The 14749-nt window shown below is 41.6% G+C and overlaps 1 protein-coding gene across 1 annotated transcript; it reads right to left on the reverse strand.

The window, feature by feature from the left end:
* Positions 1–298: 298 nt before the first annotated feature.
* LOC135335319 (uncharacterized) lies at positions 299–9290 on the reverse strand. Its single transcript, XM_064530780.1, has 11 exons — positions 8883–9290; positions 8676–8732; positions 7858–8268; positions 6741–7031; positions 5402–5698; positions 4920–5237; positions 3846–4148; positions 3365–3664; positions 2651–2871; positions 1767–2023; positions 299–1373 (listed from the first exon to the last, which is right to left on the reverse strand). The coding sequence occupies exons 2-11, from the start codon at positions 8719–8721 to the stop codon at positions 482–484; spliced, it is 3336 nt and encodes a 1111-aa protein (XP_064386850.1). The 5' UTR covers positions 8722–8732; positions 8883–9290; the 3' UTR covers positions 299–481.
* Positions 9291–14749: the final 5459 nt, after the last annotated feature.

Consider the following 14749-nt stretch of genomic DNA (forward strand, 5'->3'; position numbering starts at 1 on the left):
GCTCTGTGCTGAGATGTAGCCATTAATTTTAGACTCAGACCGTAATTTGGCACCCGATCATTACCCACTCTTTGATGTTCTGGATTCTGGCAAAAATGTTCATCATGGTGTATATACAAAAGCTATTGCTAGTAGCTTTATGTTATGTATAGCTTTAATTTGACACCTCCACCGAGGCATCAGCACCACCTGCCGTGGAGTGCTTTTATTCTGCACTTGCAGCTTGCATTACGCAACTTCAGACAATAATTGCTGTCATGGATCGTCCGGACATGCATAGCAGAACTTGCAGCACAAACAGGTTTTACAAGAACGATTTAATATGAAGTGGTAAATTAATATAGTGATCACAATTCAATGCAACAATCATGCTATATACTAAAAAGATGTGAATTAATGGAGCAAAGATCGAGTTCATACATGTCAGGTGAAAGGTCGACAGTAGTAACTAGCTACTAGGTAAGGGTGCTGAGTTCATAGGTCAAGGTTCAGAGGTTGGTGGTTTGTAAGCATAGGGGTCGGGTGTGCCGGACAGTGATGCCAAAGCAGCGCTCTCTGCCGCTAACTCCTCAAGCACTTTGAAATCTAAATCCATCGAATCTGTCACCACCCCATAAGCTCCGCCCTCTTCCTCCTTCATATCGGGTGAGGGTTCCAACGAATCGTACTCATCGCTCAGCCGGTGATTTTTGATGTCGATTTCACTGAGTGGACGTTTTCTTTGTTCACTGTTGCTAAGTCCGCGAGTTCTGAGATTGAGTTCACTATGCCCGTGACTCAAATCGGACTCCAAGGAGACGGCTAGTTTGTAGAGATCGTCAGCAGCAGAACTCGCTTCTTGGAATGCATAATTGAAAGAGTTTCTTTCAGAAGAACTGGGAGTCATAAGACTTTTCGTAGAGGTGGTGTAGCCGCCGTCCTTGCCGGCTGGAGTTGCGGTTCCAGGTCTGGAATAAAATTTGGCCGAACCTCCAATAGATTGAGATTGAGTAAGCTCGCTGAATGGTCTCTTAGCAACTGATTCCGATTCTGGATCTGGAATGGGACTTGAAGAATTCGAGTTCTTTTGGTCGTAATATGTCAACGTCACGGTTCCACTTTTTACGCTCAACGCCGGAGTGGCCGCTTTAGAATTGGTCGATGACACATTGTTTGGCTTGACGGGGGGTGTGGTGGGAGGTCCTTCGAGGGTGGTGTTTTGACCAGCAGTGATTGTCGGATCATAGCTGCTATTATCCAGCCATACTTGCGTTCGGTTGGCAAGGCCATTGATTGGAAGTGCATAGACCTGCGATCCCATTGGCCGCTGAGCGGTGTCAACTGTTTTCTCGCCGCCCTTCCTTTCCTTCTTTGAGGGCCGATATACCCGTTTCCTGTAACAAAGGTAAACAGAGTTAATGTGTGAAGTGGCCATCACCTTGTACCTCCCACAATTATACAATACAGTATTGCTCATTTTTGCACCAGCATTATTGCAGTACTATACCAACAATGTAGGCACAGGTCATTAGAATGTATGCATGTACACACACATGGACACAGTATGGTCATTATAGTAAGGGAGGCAAGCAGGATTAGAGGGTAAGATATGTCATGTTCTCCCCGGACTATACCTTTAAACGTACTGTACAATTTGAATTTTCCAAAAAGTGGTGATGCGCTTTTCTACATGTACACATATGTACATGTACCACCATGCTAAAAAAGCGCTCCGTACAGCTACATGTAAATCTTGTTACTTTATTAGTAAAGCATTATTCACTGACCGTTTACCCTGTCGACAGCAACAGACAGTGATGACCAGACACAGACACACCCCCACGAGTAACACCACACCCACAGGCACACAGATGTAGATCAGTAGGAGCCCCATCGGAGTCAAGAGCCCTACTGTAGAGGGTGTGGTAGGTTGAGAGACGGGTGGGAGGGTCGTGATGCCCACCACCTCCATAAAGTCACTCCACGGCCCGAGAACAAACTGGGCGGGGTCTCGATGCGTCTGTGACAGCACTCGAATACGAACCTGGGTTAGAAAAAAATACATGTTCCACAGATAGACCCCTTGCCCTAGGGCTGTTAACCCGTAAGAATGTTTACTGTACATGTGTATAGTAACACAACAACATCCTGGCTCTAGGTGCTTTGATGTCTGATACAAAAATAACGTATGGGCACGAGAAAATACCATCGAACTATCAGCATCGTGGAAGTGAGCATGCTCAATGCAGCGTATCCCATGGTGACACTGTACCAATGTCAACAAGCAGTAAACAACTTGTAGACAGTGTGTACGCAACTCGATAACAGGGAACATATCGAGTGTGAACTGTTCACAAAATAGCTAACTCTTTGAACACATACAGACTTTAGTCAACTAATTATACTGCTACTTATACGTAATGGGTTTTCTAAATAAACCCTGTTTCAACTAATACACTTGAAATACAGTACCTAGTCAATAATACACTCGGGCAATACGCATCATTATCGTGTACAGTGATAGCTACAGTGCATTCTGTGTTTCCACTGTTCTCAAATTTTAGCATAGCACGTAGTCAAAAAGTTGTCTAATTAACAAGCAAGAGATGAAAAAGGTTGTATGCATATATTATGCACACGTACACTGATTATAATGTGAATTTGTGTGTACCTTGTAGCTGGCGGCATCGTCCAGACTTTCAATGGTCAGTAGACTGTCTCCTCTCACTATCTCAAACAGTCCCTCGTTGCTACCCGTCAGTCGATACTCCACCTCGTATATTCGGGGGAGGGGGGCAATCATCTCCATGGCAACAGAATCCCAAATCACCACAAGTGCAGAGTTGTCCGATGTGCGCTGGACTTTTAATCCACTGACTACATCTGTGATGGCTGTGTGTGTGTGTGGGGGGGGGGTACCATTGAGATCTCATGAGAAATACATTACAGTGTACCTCAACATTGTCAGTGTGTTATCACAACCGATACTATACACGAGTGACAAACACACACCAAAATTAATGATAAATCAAAATATTGAAATACAGTATTTTTGTAAGCAATAAATATCCCCTTACCTGGCCTATGTAAAGAGAATGCTAGGAAGTTAGTGTGGACACATAACATCTAAAGACACAACAAACGTGTGCATGGTGACCTTATAAGGACATAAACCTTTTTTATACATGTACATGTACTTCCAGGTTAATACATGTAGGCCCCCAGGTCTTCAGAGCATGTATTTCAACCTGTTAATATGCCACTGTTAGTCTTCAATCCCAATAGTGATTACAGACAGGTTTCACTGTACTACTTAGTACTTGTACTAAATCAGCACACAATGGTTCAAATCATACTCAGTCCGATTATTCAAATCATAACTTACGAATGTCAAATGTTCTGACAAAGAAATCCTCAGCAGGAGCTTCCCCTGGCCCTAGCAACGACATAGCAACCACAGAAACCTGATACAGCTCTCCCGCTATAAGCCCCGAGGCTATGAACTCGTTAGTTCCAGGCGGTGGGGAATAGAGTATTGGAGATTGTGAATCAACTTGTTCAACTTTGATCTCGTATCGGACAAGAAGTGGGTGTGTAGAGAGAGGGGAGGGAGTTTCCCACGTTATGTAGAGGGAGGAGTTGGTATGGGGCTCGGCTGTGAAGGAGACCACACCCACTACAGATTCTGTGTGTGTATGAGAGAAGAGAGGAGTGTGTGAGAAACTGTCATAATGGCACTACAAGTCATGTACGTACACGCACTACTGAAAAATACAAGTATAGCACTACGATTTAGCTAATAAAAGCCTCCCCTTGACCAACCAGCACCTCCCCCTTCCCCCCCACACACACACACGTGCATGTACCTTGTTCCTCCAAGCAGATGTACACTGAGGCACTGTCTCTGCCGTACTGGTTCCCCACATGGCACTGGTACACACCCCCACTTGTCACACCCTCCACATTCAGTTTAGACACGCCTCCTTCAGTGACCACGCCCACACTGACAGCTTCTCCGTCCAGAGTCCATTCCACGGTACTTGGAATAGGGACACCACTGTACTCACATTGAAGTGTTACGTCAGATCCACCTGGTATCGGTATGAGACCGGACTCTGTCTGCATTCCATTCCCCACAGTTGTAACAAGTCTGGTCACCTTAGCCAAAGCTGAATACAGAACAAAAGACAATCTGATTACCCATACATGTATAAATAATTATGAAAGTCCCTTTACACATGTTATCCGAGCAGCAGCTGACATATACAGTGAGTGTGCATCAGTGACCAATAACAATACCCTGAATATCATGTGATTATAAGCTGAGATACCAAAAGCTGAAAGTGTACAATAAACATATCATTTCCCTTACCAACAATGAAAGTGCTATCTTGAGATTATCCAAACAATCGACACCATCAAATGAAAACGTGGTCAAAACCCACCCTCAATAAAACCCCGTATCTATGAATCACCACAACTAAAGACATGTACATGTATAGACAACTGCAAGCTAGCACATGATTAGCCTCGATTCCAGGCCGCTCTTCCTAGTTGTTTAGGCCTTGTGAAGGAGGCTAGCACATGATATGATAATACTCTGTCCACTATAATCAAGCTAAATACGTCACTTGCATATCACACCCCTCTCCCCCTCATTTCATCCCCAAAGCAACTATGTAGTACCCTCAAAACAATGACATAAATGCCCCTACATGAACTACAATGCAGTCATGACATCATTTTTAATGGATGCATGTCTATATAGGGAACAGTGAACCTGACCCAATAGAACAATGAGCATAGGGAATCAGCTACACACATTAGGAGTGCTTATAACCACCTATATATTGTATGGCGTTGTTGGACATGGATGTAGGGAATCAGCTACATGCACACATTACCAAATTAGACGTATACGTGTACCAGGCATAACTTACAGTGAACAGTCAATGGGGCTTTAGCCGACTCTTGAACTTCACCGAAGCTACCTGGCGTTGGTGCAGAGATGGTACAAGAAGTGCAGGTAGTGCTGCTGTCAACCGTGACCGCTTCTATCCGATATACGGGGAAACCATTATCGCTAGGATACAAAAATTCATCGTCGGGTGCAGTGAAAACGACAGACTGATCGTAAAAGAATCGATATGCAGTTGAGTTCATGTCGTACGATTGTGACCCAACACACTCGAGACTGAACGGTTCTCCAGCCAATATCGTGAGTGGACGAGGGTTAATGAAGAAATTGGACATGTTAGCTGTAAAACGAGAGATTATAAGTCAAAAATCGAACTCAAAGCATAATTATATACACAAACGATGAAACACTGACATGTATCTCGTATATACGCAACAATAAAATTAGATGTTTGTAATATACTTATCACTATAGTGACTACGAGACCCCCCCCCCCCCACTCACACTCAATGTTAGCGGTCAGAGTCAGATTGGCGACTCGACTGGTCACTTGTCCAGCTCCATTCTCACACACACAGTGGTATTGTCCAGCGTCTGCCACGCCTACTTCTCGTACGAACAGAGTCCCCGTCACATCCGATACGAACAAACGGCGGTCTGCGGGAACATCCAATCGCACGGAGTCTTTGTACCATGTGATTGTTGTGCGTGGGAGGGCATCTTCAGCTTTACATTCGAAGGCTGCGATTTGGCCTTGTAAAATAGTAATGTCCTGAGGCTGAACAGTGATGTCACCCAGCACTACAGGGGGAGAGATAGCAGCAGTTACAACAACTTTTTAAGAGTTCTCAAACCAACGTCTGGTATATGCCTATATACCATTGATTTTTGTAAGGAGAGTAATATAACATGAAGTCTACAAGGGATGCAAGGAGAGGGATCCTAATTCTGGCTTCCAGGAATTTGATACCAAAAGGTAAACTCAATGTTGACAGTCTTGTTGTCGAACAAGACACCCACAAGGCAAGTGTGTAGACTACAAACACTCATGAAGGTCTTAAACAAGCAGAAATTGATCGCTCTATACAAGGAGACCCTGTCTATGGGAAAATCTTAATTTCTTACCATATCAAGCACCCCGGAAAATTTGAGCTAGATTAGACAAGCAGTTAGTAATGGTTCGCAAACGAGAAGACAATATTGACATTAAGCCTCGTAAAAGAATGCAGCTTGTTGGTGGTTTTTAATTGTTTTAATCACAGCTGATAAGTGAATAAAGACTTGTTCAATTATATCAATTAAAATTATCCCTTGAGAAGCAAAGAAATGTGATATATCAAACTCTGCATGTGCTTGCTTGTATACCACGGGCAGCTAGGGTAGAACATGCAAATCAGAAATTGGCAAGCCATCAAAGGTGTACACTATAGAGGCCATCACAGAAGAAAAGGAGGTCTTCACGAATACAAAAGAATTACTGCACTACTCGCCAAGACAACACTGAATCAGTTGTCACTAATTACACGCACACTAATGACAGCCACACACACACAATGGCCACACACACACAATGCCAGAGCTAGCCAGGAGAATCAGCAAACAATCAAACTCTATAAGTGTGGAGGCTATAAATCAAATAATGACTCATATTATAGTCTACACAAGAGACATGCAGTGCCAACTTTATTGATGGGGATAGTTGAAGCTCATGGGACATTGCTCTCGACTTTACTGGACTTAATTATTGGACTTAATTCTAGAGAAGTTCGAGAAGTTCAACAGAGTGGGTGTCCATGCATATCACATGACATAGAGAGGAGGACACAAAGACAACACGACTCACCTGGATGTTTGAGCTGCCATGTTGCTGACACAGCAGTTCCAGCTTGCCCCGTAACCAACAGCTCATAAGTTCCTGGGGTAACCATGGTCATAATCACCAGCGAGAATAGTCTGCCCTGAGCTGTTACTATGTAATTGTCAAGATCAGGTGATATAGCGACACCATTCATCCTCCACTGAGCAGAGAGAGTAGCGGCTTCTGGTGAGGTGACGTCTACTGATAGTTCAAAGTTCGTATGAGAAGGGGACACGTAAACTATTCTCTCGGGTGGAGTTCGACTGACTTCCAGAACTGTGAAACATAGTAACACAAAACGTCAACACAGAATTATTATGATGGATTTCAAATTAAAGCTATACAATCCCCATGCTAGCCTCGATTCCAGGCCGCACTGTTGAGGCCATGTGAAGGAGGCTATCCCCATGCATGAGCGCCTCGGGTTTATATCGTAGCCCTAGTCAGTGTGTGCTAATGAACAGGACTGGCACCTCCTCAGAACTGTGAGGGGACTCTTTTACTCAAAGGAAGACAGTTCCCCATTAGGGGTGTGTAAACAGGTGTGACTTGCACCTGGGAGACAAGACTTGTGAAGTATTCATTACTAACGATTTACAACTGAGGTGAGGTATTTAATTGTGATGAAAAACTCTCCACTCAAGCAAGACTGAGTTTGAGTTCTAAGTGTGCAATGGACCATACAATAGTCTGCAACATTATTATATTACACACGCCATAAAAGTTGCTGAACAACAATCAACCATTTATAGGGGTCACAACGAGCCAACTTTCTATAGAAGTGCTTGGTCCCCCCACCTTCCCCCCACCACCACATTAACCCAACCCAAACTCTAATGGACTCAATACACTCCCTAACAAATTGTCTAAGACAAGCCCCAAACTAACTGAATTTGGAGGGTGACTGGGGCTCAAGAAAACAGACAAAATCATAATTATTCCCTATAGCTAATAGCATAATAATAATAATAATAAATCAAGACAAAGGACAACACTAATATTTAAAATTAATGGTCATGCCACTCTTTTTTAGAAGAAATAGCACCGCTCAATTAATCCACTATTTGAAAGACAGCTAATAATAATACACCCATCTACTTACCTGCAAAGGAATACATGCAAGCAAAGGCTTGAGCTTGAGTGCACTGCAGATTCACCAGAGTAGATCCTTGCACTGCTACACAAGTCAACTGGTTGCCAGTTGTCGATCCCACAAAGCTTTGGTTGTTGCGAATAACTTCAGGTGCCATTTCTCCATCTACAGTCACCCTTCTTCCTTCACTGTTGTATGTATACCCGATCCACAACTGTCTCTCTTCCAAGAGCCCCTCAAGGTATCGGGAAAGAAGTTTAAACTGCGACAAATCGCTAATGCTAAGAAGAGAGCCGCCATTTTCACGGCAAAACTGCGAGGCTGCGTCAAATTCCAGGCTCTGATCAATGACGCCAAAACAAGACGAGCAATCTCCATAGGGATATTGATTTGCCGGGCACTCAATTGATAGAGACAAACCTGCACAAGAAAAATTAGGAGTGTTATGTGACAACATTTTGTAGAACTCTAACAAAAAAAGTTTGTAATGAACGGCACAGTTCTAACAACGTTTAGTTCTGACAACATTGTTTTGACAGCACCACAACAAGTCAACCCCCCACTAACTGCTGTGGGGGGCCTATTGTGTACAAATTCCCACAATTCAATGGCGACTAGAAGTCAATGACCCGGTAATTGTTTATGCTAGCTATCAGAGCTGGTGCAGTAAACATGCAGTAAGCAAGCTGAAACACGTACAGAACTAAGTATTTCATGCCGCCACAAGATAGACAGATAGAGATCTCAATCTCGTGAATTTAAGTAGTTATAGCTTCTAATATTACAACTTAGGTAAATTTATAGTTTAATAGAGCACTGCAACTTACCAAGGATGGAGAAGAAACTAATTGTGGTGATCAGTAAGCACCTCATTCTTGTGTGAGCTGCAAGGAAGTTAGGCTAGTAGCTGTAATCTAACACACACACATCCTAGCTTGCACATCACTACTGACTTTTCATACAGAGGTATAAGCTAATTAGGTAACCTCTTCAAAATAATATTTAAATATTCACACAACATTAGGTTTTCTTACTTGTGATGCACTTTCAGCTTAATTTCTAAGAGCATTGGTAGCTTGTATTCTCCTGCACAAATACTAAATTGGGGGTGGATCTCGGCATCTTTATAAATAGAAGTGATTCTACACTTCCTCCTCAACAGGAAATTATCACAGAAATGAGGGCGACTCCAATTCAAGTCCAATCAGTCTTAGTCTCGAATTTCAGCCTCTTTCCATTTTGTACACAAAATTGGGGAGGGCGTGGCCAGCTACAATCAGTCATCTTTCTCCTGCTTCTTTTGTCTCTTTTCTTCACTCGTCCATGAGTTTAGCCTTAGCCTAGAGCTTAATAGATCTACCAGTCAAGCGACTCCAGAACTGTTCCTACCCATTGGCTAGATCTCAGCTCCCTGGCCGGCTAGGCTGGAGAGACCTCTTATGCAAGGAGCGGCTGATTCATGAGACTAATTGGCCAAATGTTCACGCAGCAGTACTGCGCATGCGTACTCAAAGGTTTATTATGTGGCGAGTATATAGCCTCCTTCGCAGCCTCTCCTTTTTCTGTTCTTGGAGGAACAAAGAAAGAAAGAAGGAAGCAACTAAGAAAAAGGAGAGCCTGCCTTGCTAAGTCGCGTGATCCCCTACTGACATAGACAAATTTTAACGAGCGTGGGCGAGAGAAAACCTCAATAACTGTCCTCCCACACAGTACTTGGAGCGCATTTACCAGGAACATAATCTGTTATGAACAGTACAGTACAGTACAGTGCAGTAGAGTCAGCCTTTGTGAGACCTTTAGTCAGTAGAGGAAGTATGAAAGACTAGAGTAGAGTAAACTATACTGCTGTAATAATTATATCTACTAATCAAGTGGGTCTGTTCTGAACTCAGGAAAAAAAACTGAGCTAAATTTAGATATTTAGTCTCTTTAGTCTTTACTAGGTAAGCCCTCGTCTACGATGTTGATTCTGGCTTACTATCTAGGATGCTAACAGCTTTTATTTAGAGTTTGCAATGCGTAGGCATGCTGTAGCTTTTGCTCTGTCAGGCTCCGCCCAGCTAGTGATTGCCCACGTTCATTTTCACTTGTCTACCACTCGTCTACCGTCACGCGACTTAGCAAGGCAGGCTCTCCTTTTTCTTAGTCTCTTCCTTCTTTCTTTCTTTGTTCCTCCAATTAGTCCCGTATTTTATCTTATTGAACTATGACAAAGAACATGCTAAGGAGGCTAGCGAGTATAGTGGCAAACATACTAAAAAGGAAACACTTTAGTGACATCTGTACCAAGAAACTGTATCTGTCGATGATAAAGAAAATTGTACAGATATAAAGTCTTATATAATTATATATACAACAGTGACAGTGACTTTGCTGAGAAGGAAACTCAAGTCCATCGCATCTCTCCATATTGAGGTATAATAATTATATGCTTTTTGCTCATGATTTTAGCGATAATTGCAGGGGTTAATAATTATGGTACATATATATCCCACTGCTATACTGTTGCTATGTGCAATATGCAGCATCAAGCCATTCGTAATTGAATGATCAGATACTGGTGTCTTTGTGAGCAGAGATGCAAGTAGCTAGCTGGGACTAAACTCTTTCAGTTATTTTTGTAGAAGCTGTGGTGTATTTTGTATTGCTATAGGGATGTAAACTAGTCATAACACGTGCACTCGGAATGCATGGTGTATATTGCACTCAGCCCTCATGCATGCTTCAGTGCAATATACAATCTCCGACACTCAGTATAGACTATAATTAACATAGCATAAAACTAATGACCTGTTACTGAGTACTGAACTTCGTCATACATGCAGCTATAATTGAAACATGATACTGCTGATAATTTTGCTACTTTCGGCTCAAATTCCACCACGAGTATCACCTGTTGCAATTTACATAACACCAACGATACCCAAAATACCTTGTCCTTCGAATTACCTTTGCATGGACCTATCTGAGTACTCTCATTTAAACGATAAGAAGAACAACACTGAATTAGTTTTACTCCCTGGTGAACACGTTCTAAACAGACCACTGCTTTTTAAGAATCTAGAAAATATCTCTCTTTCCGGAGTTTGGAGTAGCTATGTGTTACCAAATATCAAATGCTCCTATAACAGTGGTAGCATTACATTGGATACAACAAACAATTGTATTATCAGTAACATAACGTTCAGTGGGTGCCAAAAACTAATCAGTCCTACAGTTTCCATCACTAGAAGTCGAAATATTTCTGTTGTGAGCTCCACATTTTCAGGGAGTGCACTCAGTAGTGCTTTGTTTTTTGAGTTGTGCATTGGTGTGACGATATACAATACACACTTTATTGGAAACCACAATACTAATGGAGGAGGAGCTTTGTTTATTGTGCGCAGCAACACTCAAATTATTGACTGTGTGTTTGCTAATAATAGTGCAACAAACGGTGGAGCTATCTACGCTGGGGATAGTGTGATCAAACTTCAAGCTAGTCATTTTCAGAATAACACGGCGATAAATGGTGGTGCTTTGTCAATTTTTAGTGGATTTCTATTCATCTCCGAATCATTTTTTGATCATAATGAAGCTTTAAAATACGGAGGGTCCTTGTATTGTTTCAAAAATTATACATTAGTCATTAATGACAGTACATTCATCAATGGAAAAGCTCTGTCAGGTGCAACAATCTTGCTGTACGAAGGAAACACATCGTTATACAAATGCTCATTTTTAAACAATAGCGCAAGCTTTGGTGGTGGAGCACTATATACTCAGAATGCTGTTGTGACAATTGAACACTCTGTTCTCACCCTAAACTTTGTTTATGATAGAAACAACAGTATCACTTTTGGTGGTGCTATGTATATTAACAACGGTAGTATCGTTACTGTCAAACATTCCCAATTCTTGGGTAACTATGCTCACGGCTTTGGTGGTGCTATATACTCATCTATCAACACCAGTCTCTCTGCATACGAAACCTACTTTGAACAGAACTACAATCTGATTAAAAGTAATACAGATTTTGGAGGAGGTGCCCTGAGTCTATCTGGCAATAGATACATTTTAGTCAACTGTTCGTTTGTAGAGAATGAAGCTGGTAGAGGAGGAGCAATATTAAACTACTTTGCTAAATGGGTTTATATCAAGTCATGCATTTTCAGAGGCAATACGGCCTGGTCTCATGGCGGTGCTTTGCATACTTGTGAGTTATGCCGTACACAACTAGACGACAGTGAGTTTAGCAGAAATACAGCTCAAATTGGTGGTGCCATATATGCACAAGGCTCAAAAATCAACAGCAGTGGCTATCTAATTTTCACAAATAATTCGTGCTTAAACCGAGGTGTTGTGTACTTTCATAACTGTGATGTTAAATTTCATGGTGAGGTGTGGTTTGTCAATAATAAAGGCTCTCTGTTTTTGTTCGCAACTGGTATTACTTTCATGAATAGGAGCATTTTTCTTCAAAACAAGCAACCGTACTTATCTGATGAAGGTGGTGCAGCTACATTCATCGAAAGCAATGTGGTAATTTATGGACAATTTGTAATGTCATACAACAAGGCTAGATTTGGTTGAGCTATGTACATTTCAAATTCGAACCTTTTTGCAACATTGAAATCTCAATTTGAATTAACCAATAACACGGCTCTTTTCTCAGGGGCTGCAATCTATTGCATTCAAGCTCAGTTGATACTCGGGGCAAAGATATTGATAGAAGGAAATAACGCCTTTCAGAATGGTGGTGGGATTATGGCATCAAGCAGTACGATTGTGATAATGGCAAATCAGTTAAAGCTAGCCCATAATCGAGCGAAATATGGAGGCGGTATGTATTTGCAAAACTCACTGTTAATTATACAGAAACTTGTCCTACAAAAACTTCCTCATTATTTTATCGACTTCTCAGAGAACACTGCCGATTATGGAGGAGCAGTATTCGTCAACGATGCTAGTAATTCAGATGTGTGTAGCAATAACTCCACAACCGACAATGAAGCCAATTGCTTTTTGCAAATTGTGCGAATCTACTCACTCTCTGATTTACGCGATCAAACACCGCCTGCTATTTTGTCAGCTTCATTCTCGAACAATACAGCTAGATATGGTGGCAATTCCATATATGGAGGTCTCCTTGACAGGTGTACACTGAGTATTTTCAGTGAGTTTCGTGCTGTCTACTCAAACATGAACTACAATTATAATGCAGTATCAATTCTAAATGTAACTACAAAGTTAGAAGACATCAACTCTATCAGTTCTGATCCTGTCCGTGTGTGCTTTTGTGAAAATGAAAGCCTAAATTGCAACTATGAGCATTCCACGATTTACGTACGGAGAGGTCATCCTTTTAATATTTCTTTAACAGCAGTGGATCAAGTATTGAATTCATTACCAGCAAATATTCTGGTATCAGTATCAAGTATCGCTGGATTGGACGAAGGACAAACAAATCAATCCATATCATCAGCATGCACAGAGTTGGAATATAATATTTATTCTCCTAACAATGTGGAAGAAATGATGCTTTATGCTGAAGGTCCCTGCATGGGCAAGGGCATATCGCAGCGTAATATTAAAATCTACTTTGAACCATGCACTTGTGCAATCGGATTTCAACCCAGTAATTCAAGCAGCACTTGTGAATGTATTTGTGATAATAGGATAAGCTCAGTTGTCACAAATTGTACTTCAAACCGAACTATAAACAAGCAAAATGACTTCTGGTTGACATTTTCAAATGAAACGATCCCCAATGGTTTCCTGATTTACAAGTACTGTCCGTATGACTATTGCTTGAGTGCATTTAAGCGACCAATACCGATAGACCTCAATGTTCCTAATGGAGCTGATAAACAGTGTGCTTTCAATCGATCAGGAAGGCTATGTGGATCTTGTATACCTGGACACAGTCTCATTTTTGGCAGCTCAAAATGTCTCAAATGTTCGAATTCATATCTTGCATTATTGGTAGTGTTTGCAATAGCTGGAATTGTCCTTGTTTTGTTTCTTCTGATTTTTAACATGACGGTAGCTACTGGTACAATGAATGGACTCATATTCTACGCCAATATTGTTATTGCTAATCGCTCAGCATTTCTCCCTGACAAAATGCCAGCAGTATTGTCTGTCTTCATTGCTTGGATAAACCTTGATCTAGGTATTGAGACATGCTTTTACAATGGAATGGACATGCACGCTAAAACTCTACTACAGGTGGTGTTTCCCACGTATGTTCTTACACTAGTATTAATCCTGATATTCATTTGTAAATATTCGGAACGATTTGCTGCCCTTATTGGGAAAAGGAATCCAGTTGCAGCTCTCGCCACATTAGTTATCCTGTCCTTCACCAAGTTTATCCGGGTAATAATAACTGGTCTATCTTTTGGCCATTTGAAACTACCTGATGGTACTTCAGATACAGTATGGTTGCCGGACGGTAATGTCCTTTTTCTAGCGACTGAACACTTATTTAGGTTTGTAGTGGTTGCCACAATCATCATGGCTGGTTTTGGATATGTGCTACTGTTACTTCTTGAAAAACGCTGCAGAAAATACTCAAAATGGAGGCTAATGAAGTACTTAAACAATACTAAGTTACATGGATTCATGGATGCATACTACGCACCTTTCAATCCGCAACACTGTTACTGGGTAGGTCTGTTGCTACTGACTCGTATAGCACTTTATATGCATGCAATTGGATTTAACTCTGAACCCACGCTTGAACACAAAGCAACCTTGCTTGCTATCATAGGAACTGTCTTTTTTCTTCTCCTCTTGAAGCAGCTACGAGTAAGAGTGTATAAAAATTGGATTATCGATCTTCTAGAAACTTCATTTCTTGTAAATCTCGGTATATTTGCTGCTGGAACATACCACATTTTGAGCACAGAGACAAAAG

Source organism: Halichondria panicea, chromosome 4, assembly GCF_963675165.1.
Source record: "Halichondria panicea chromosome 4, odHalPani1.1, whole genome shotgun sequence".
Taxonomy (NCBI): Eukaryota; Metazoa; Porifera; class Demospongiae; order Suberitida; family Halichondriidae; genus Halichondria; species Halichondria panicea.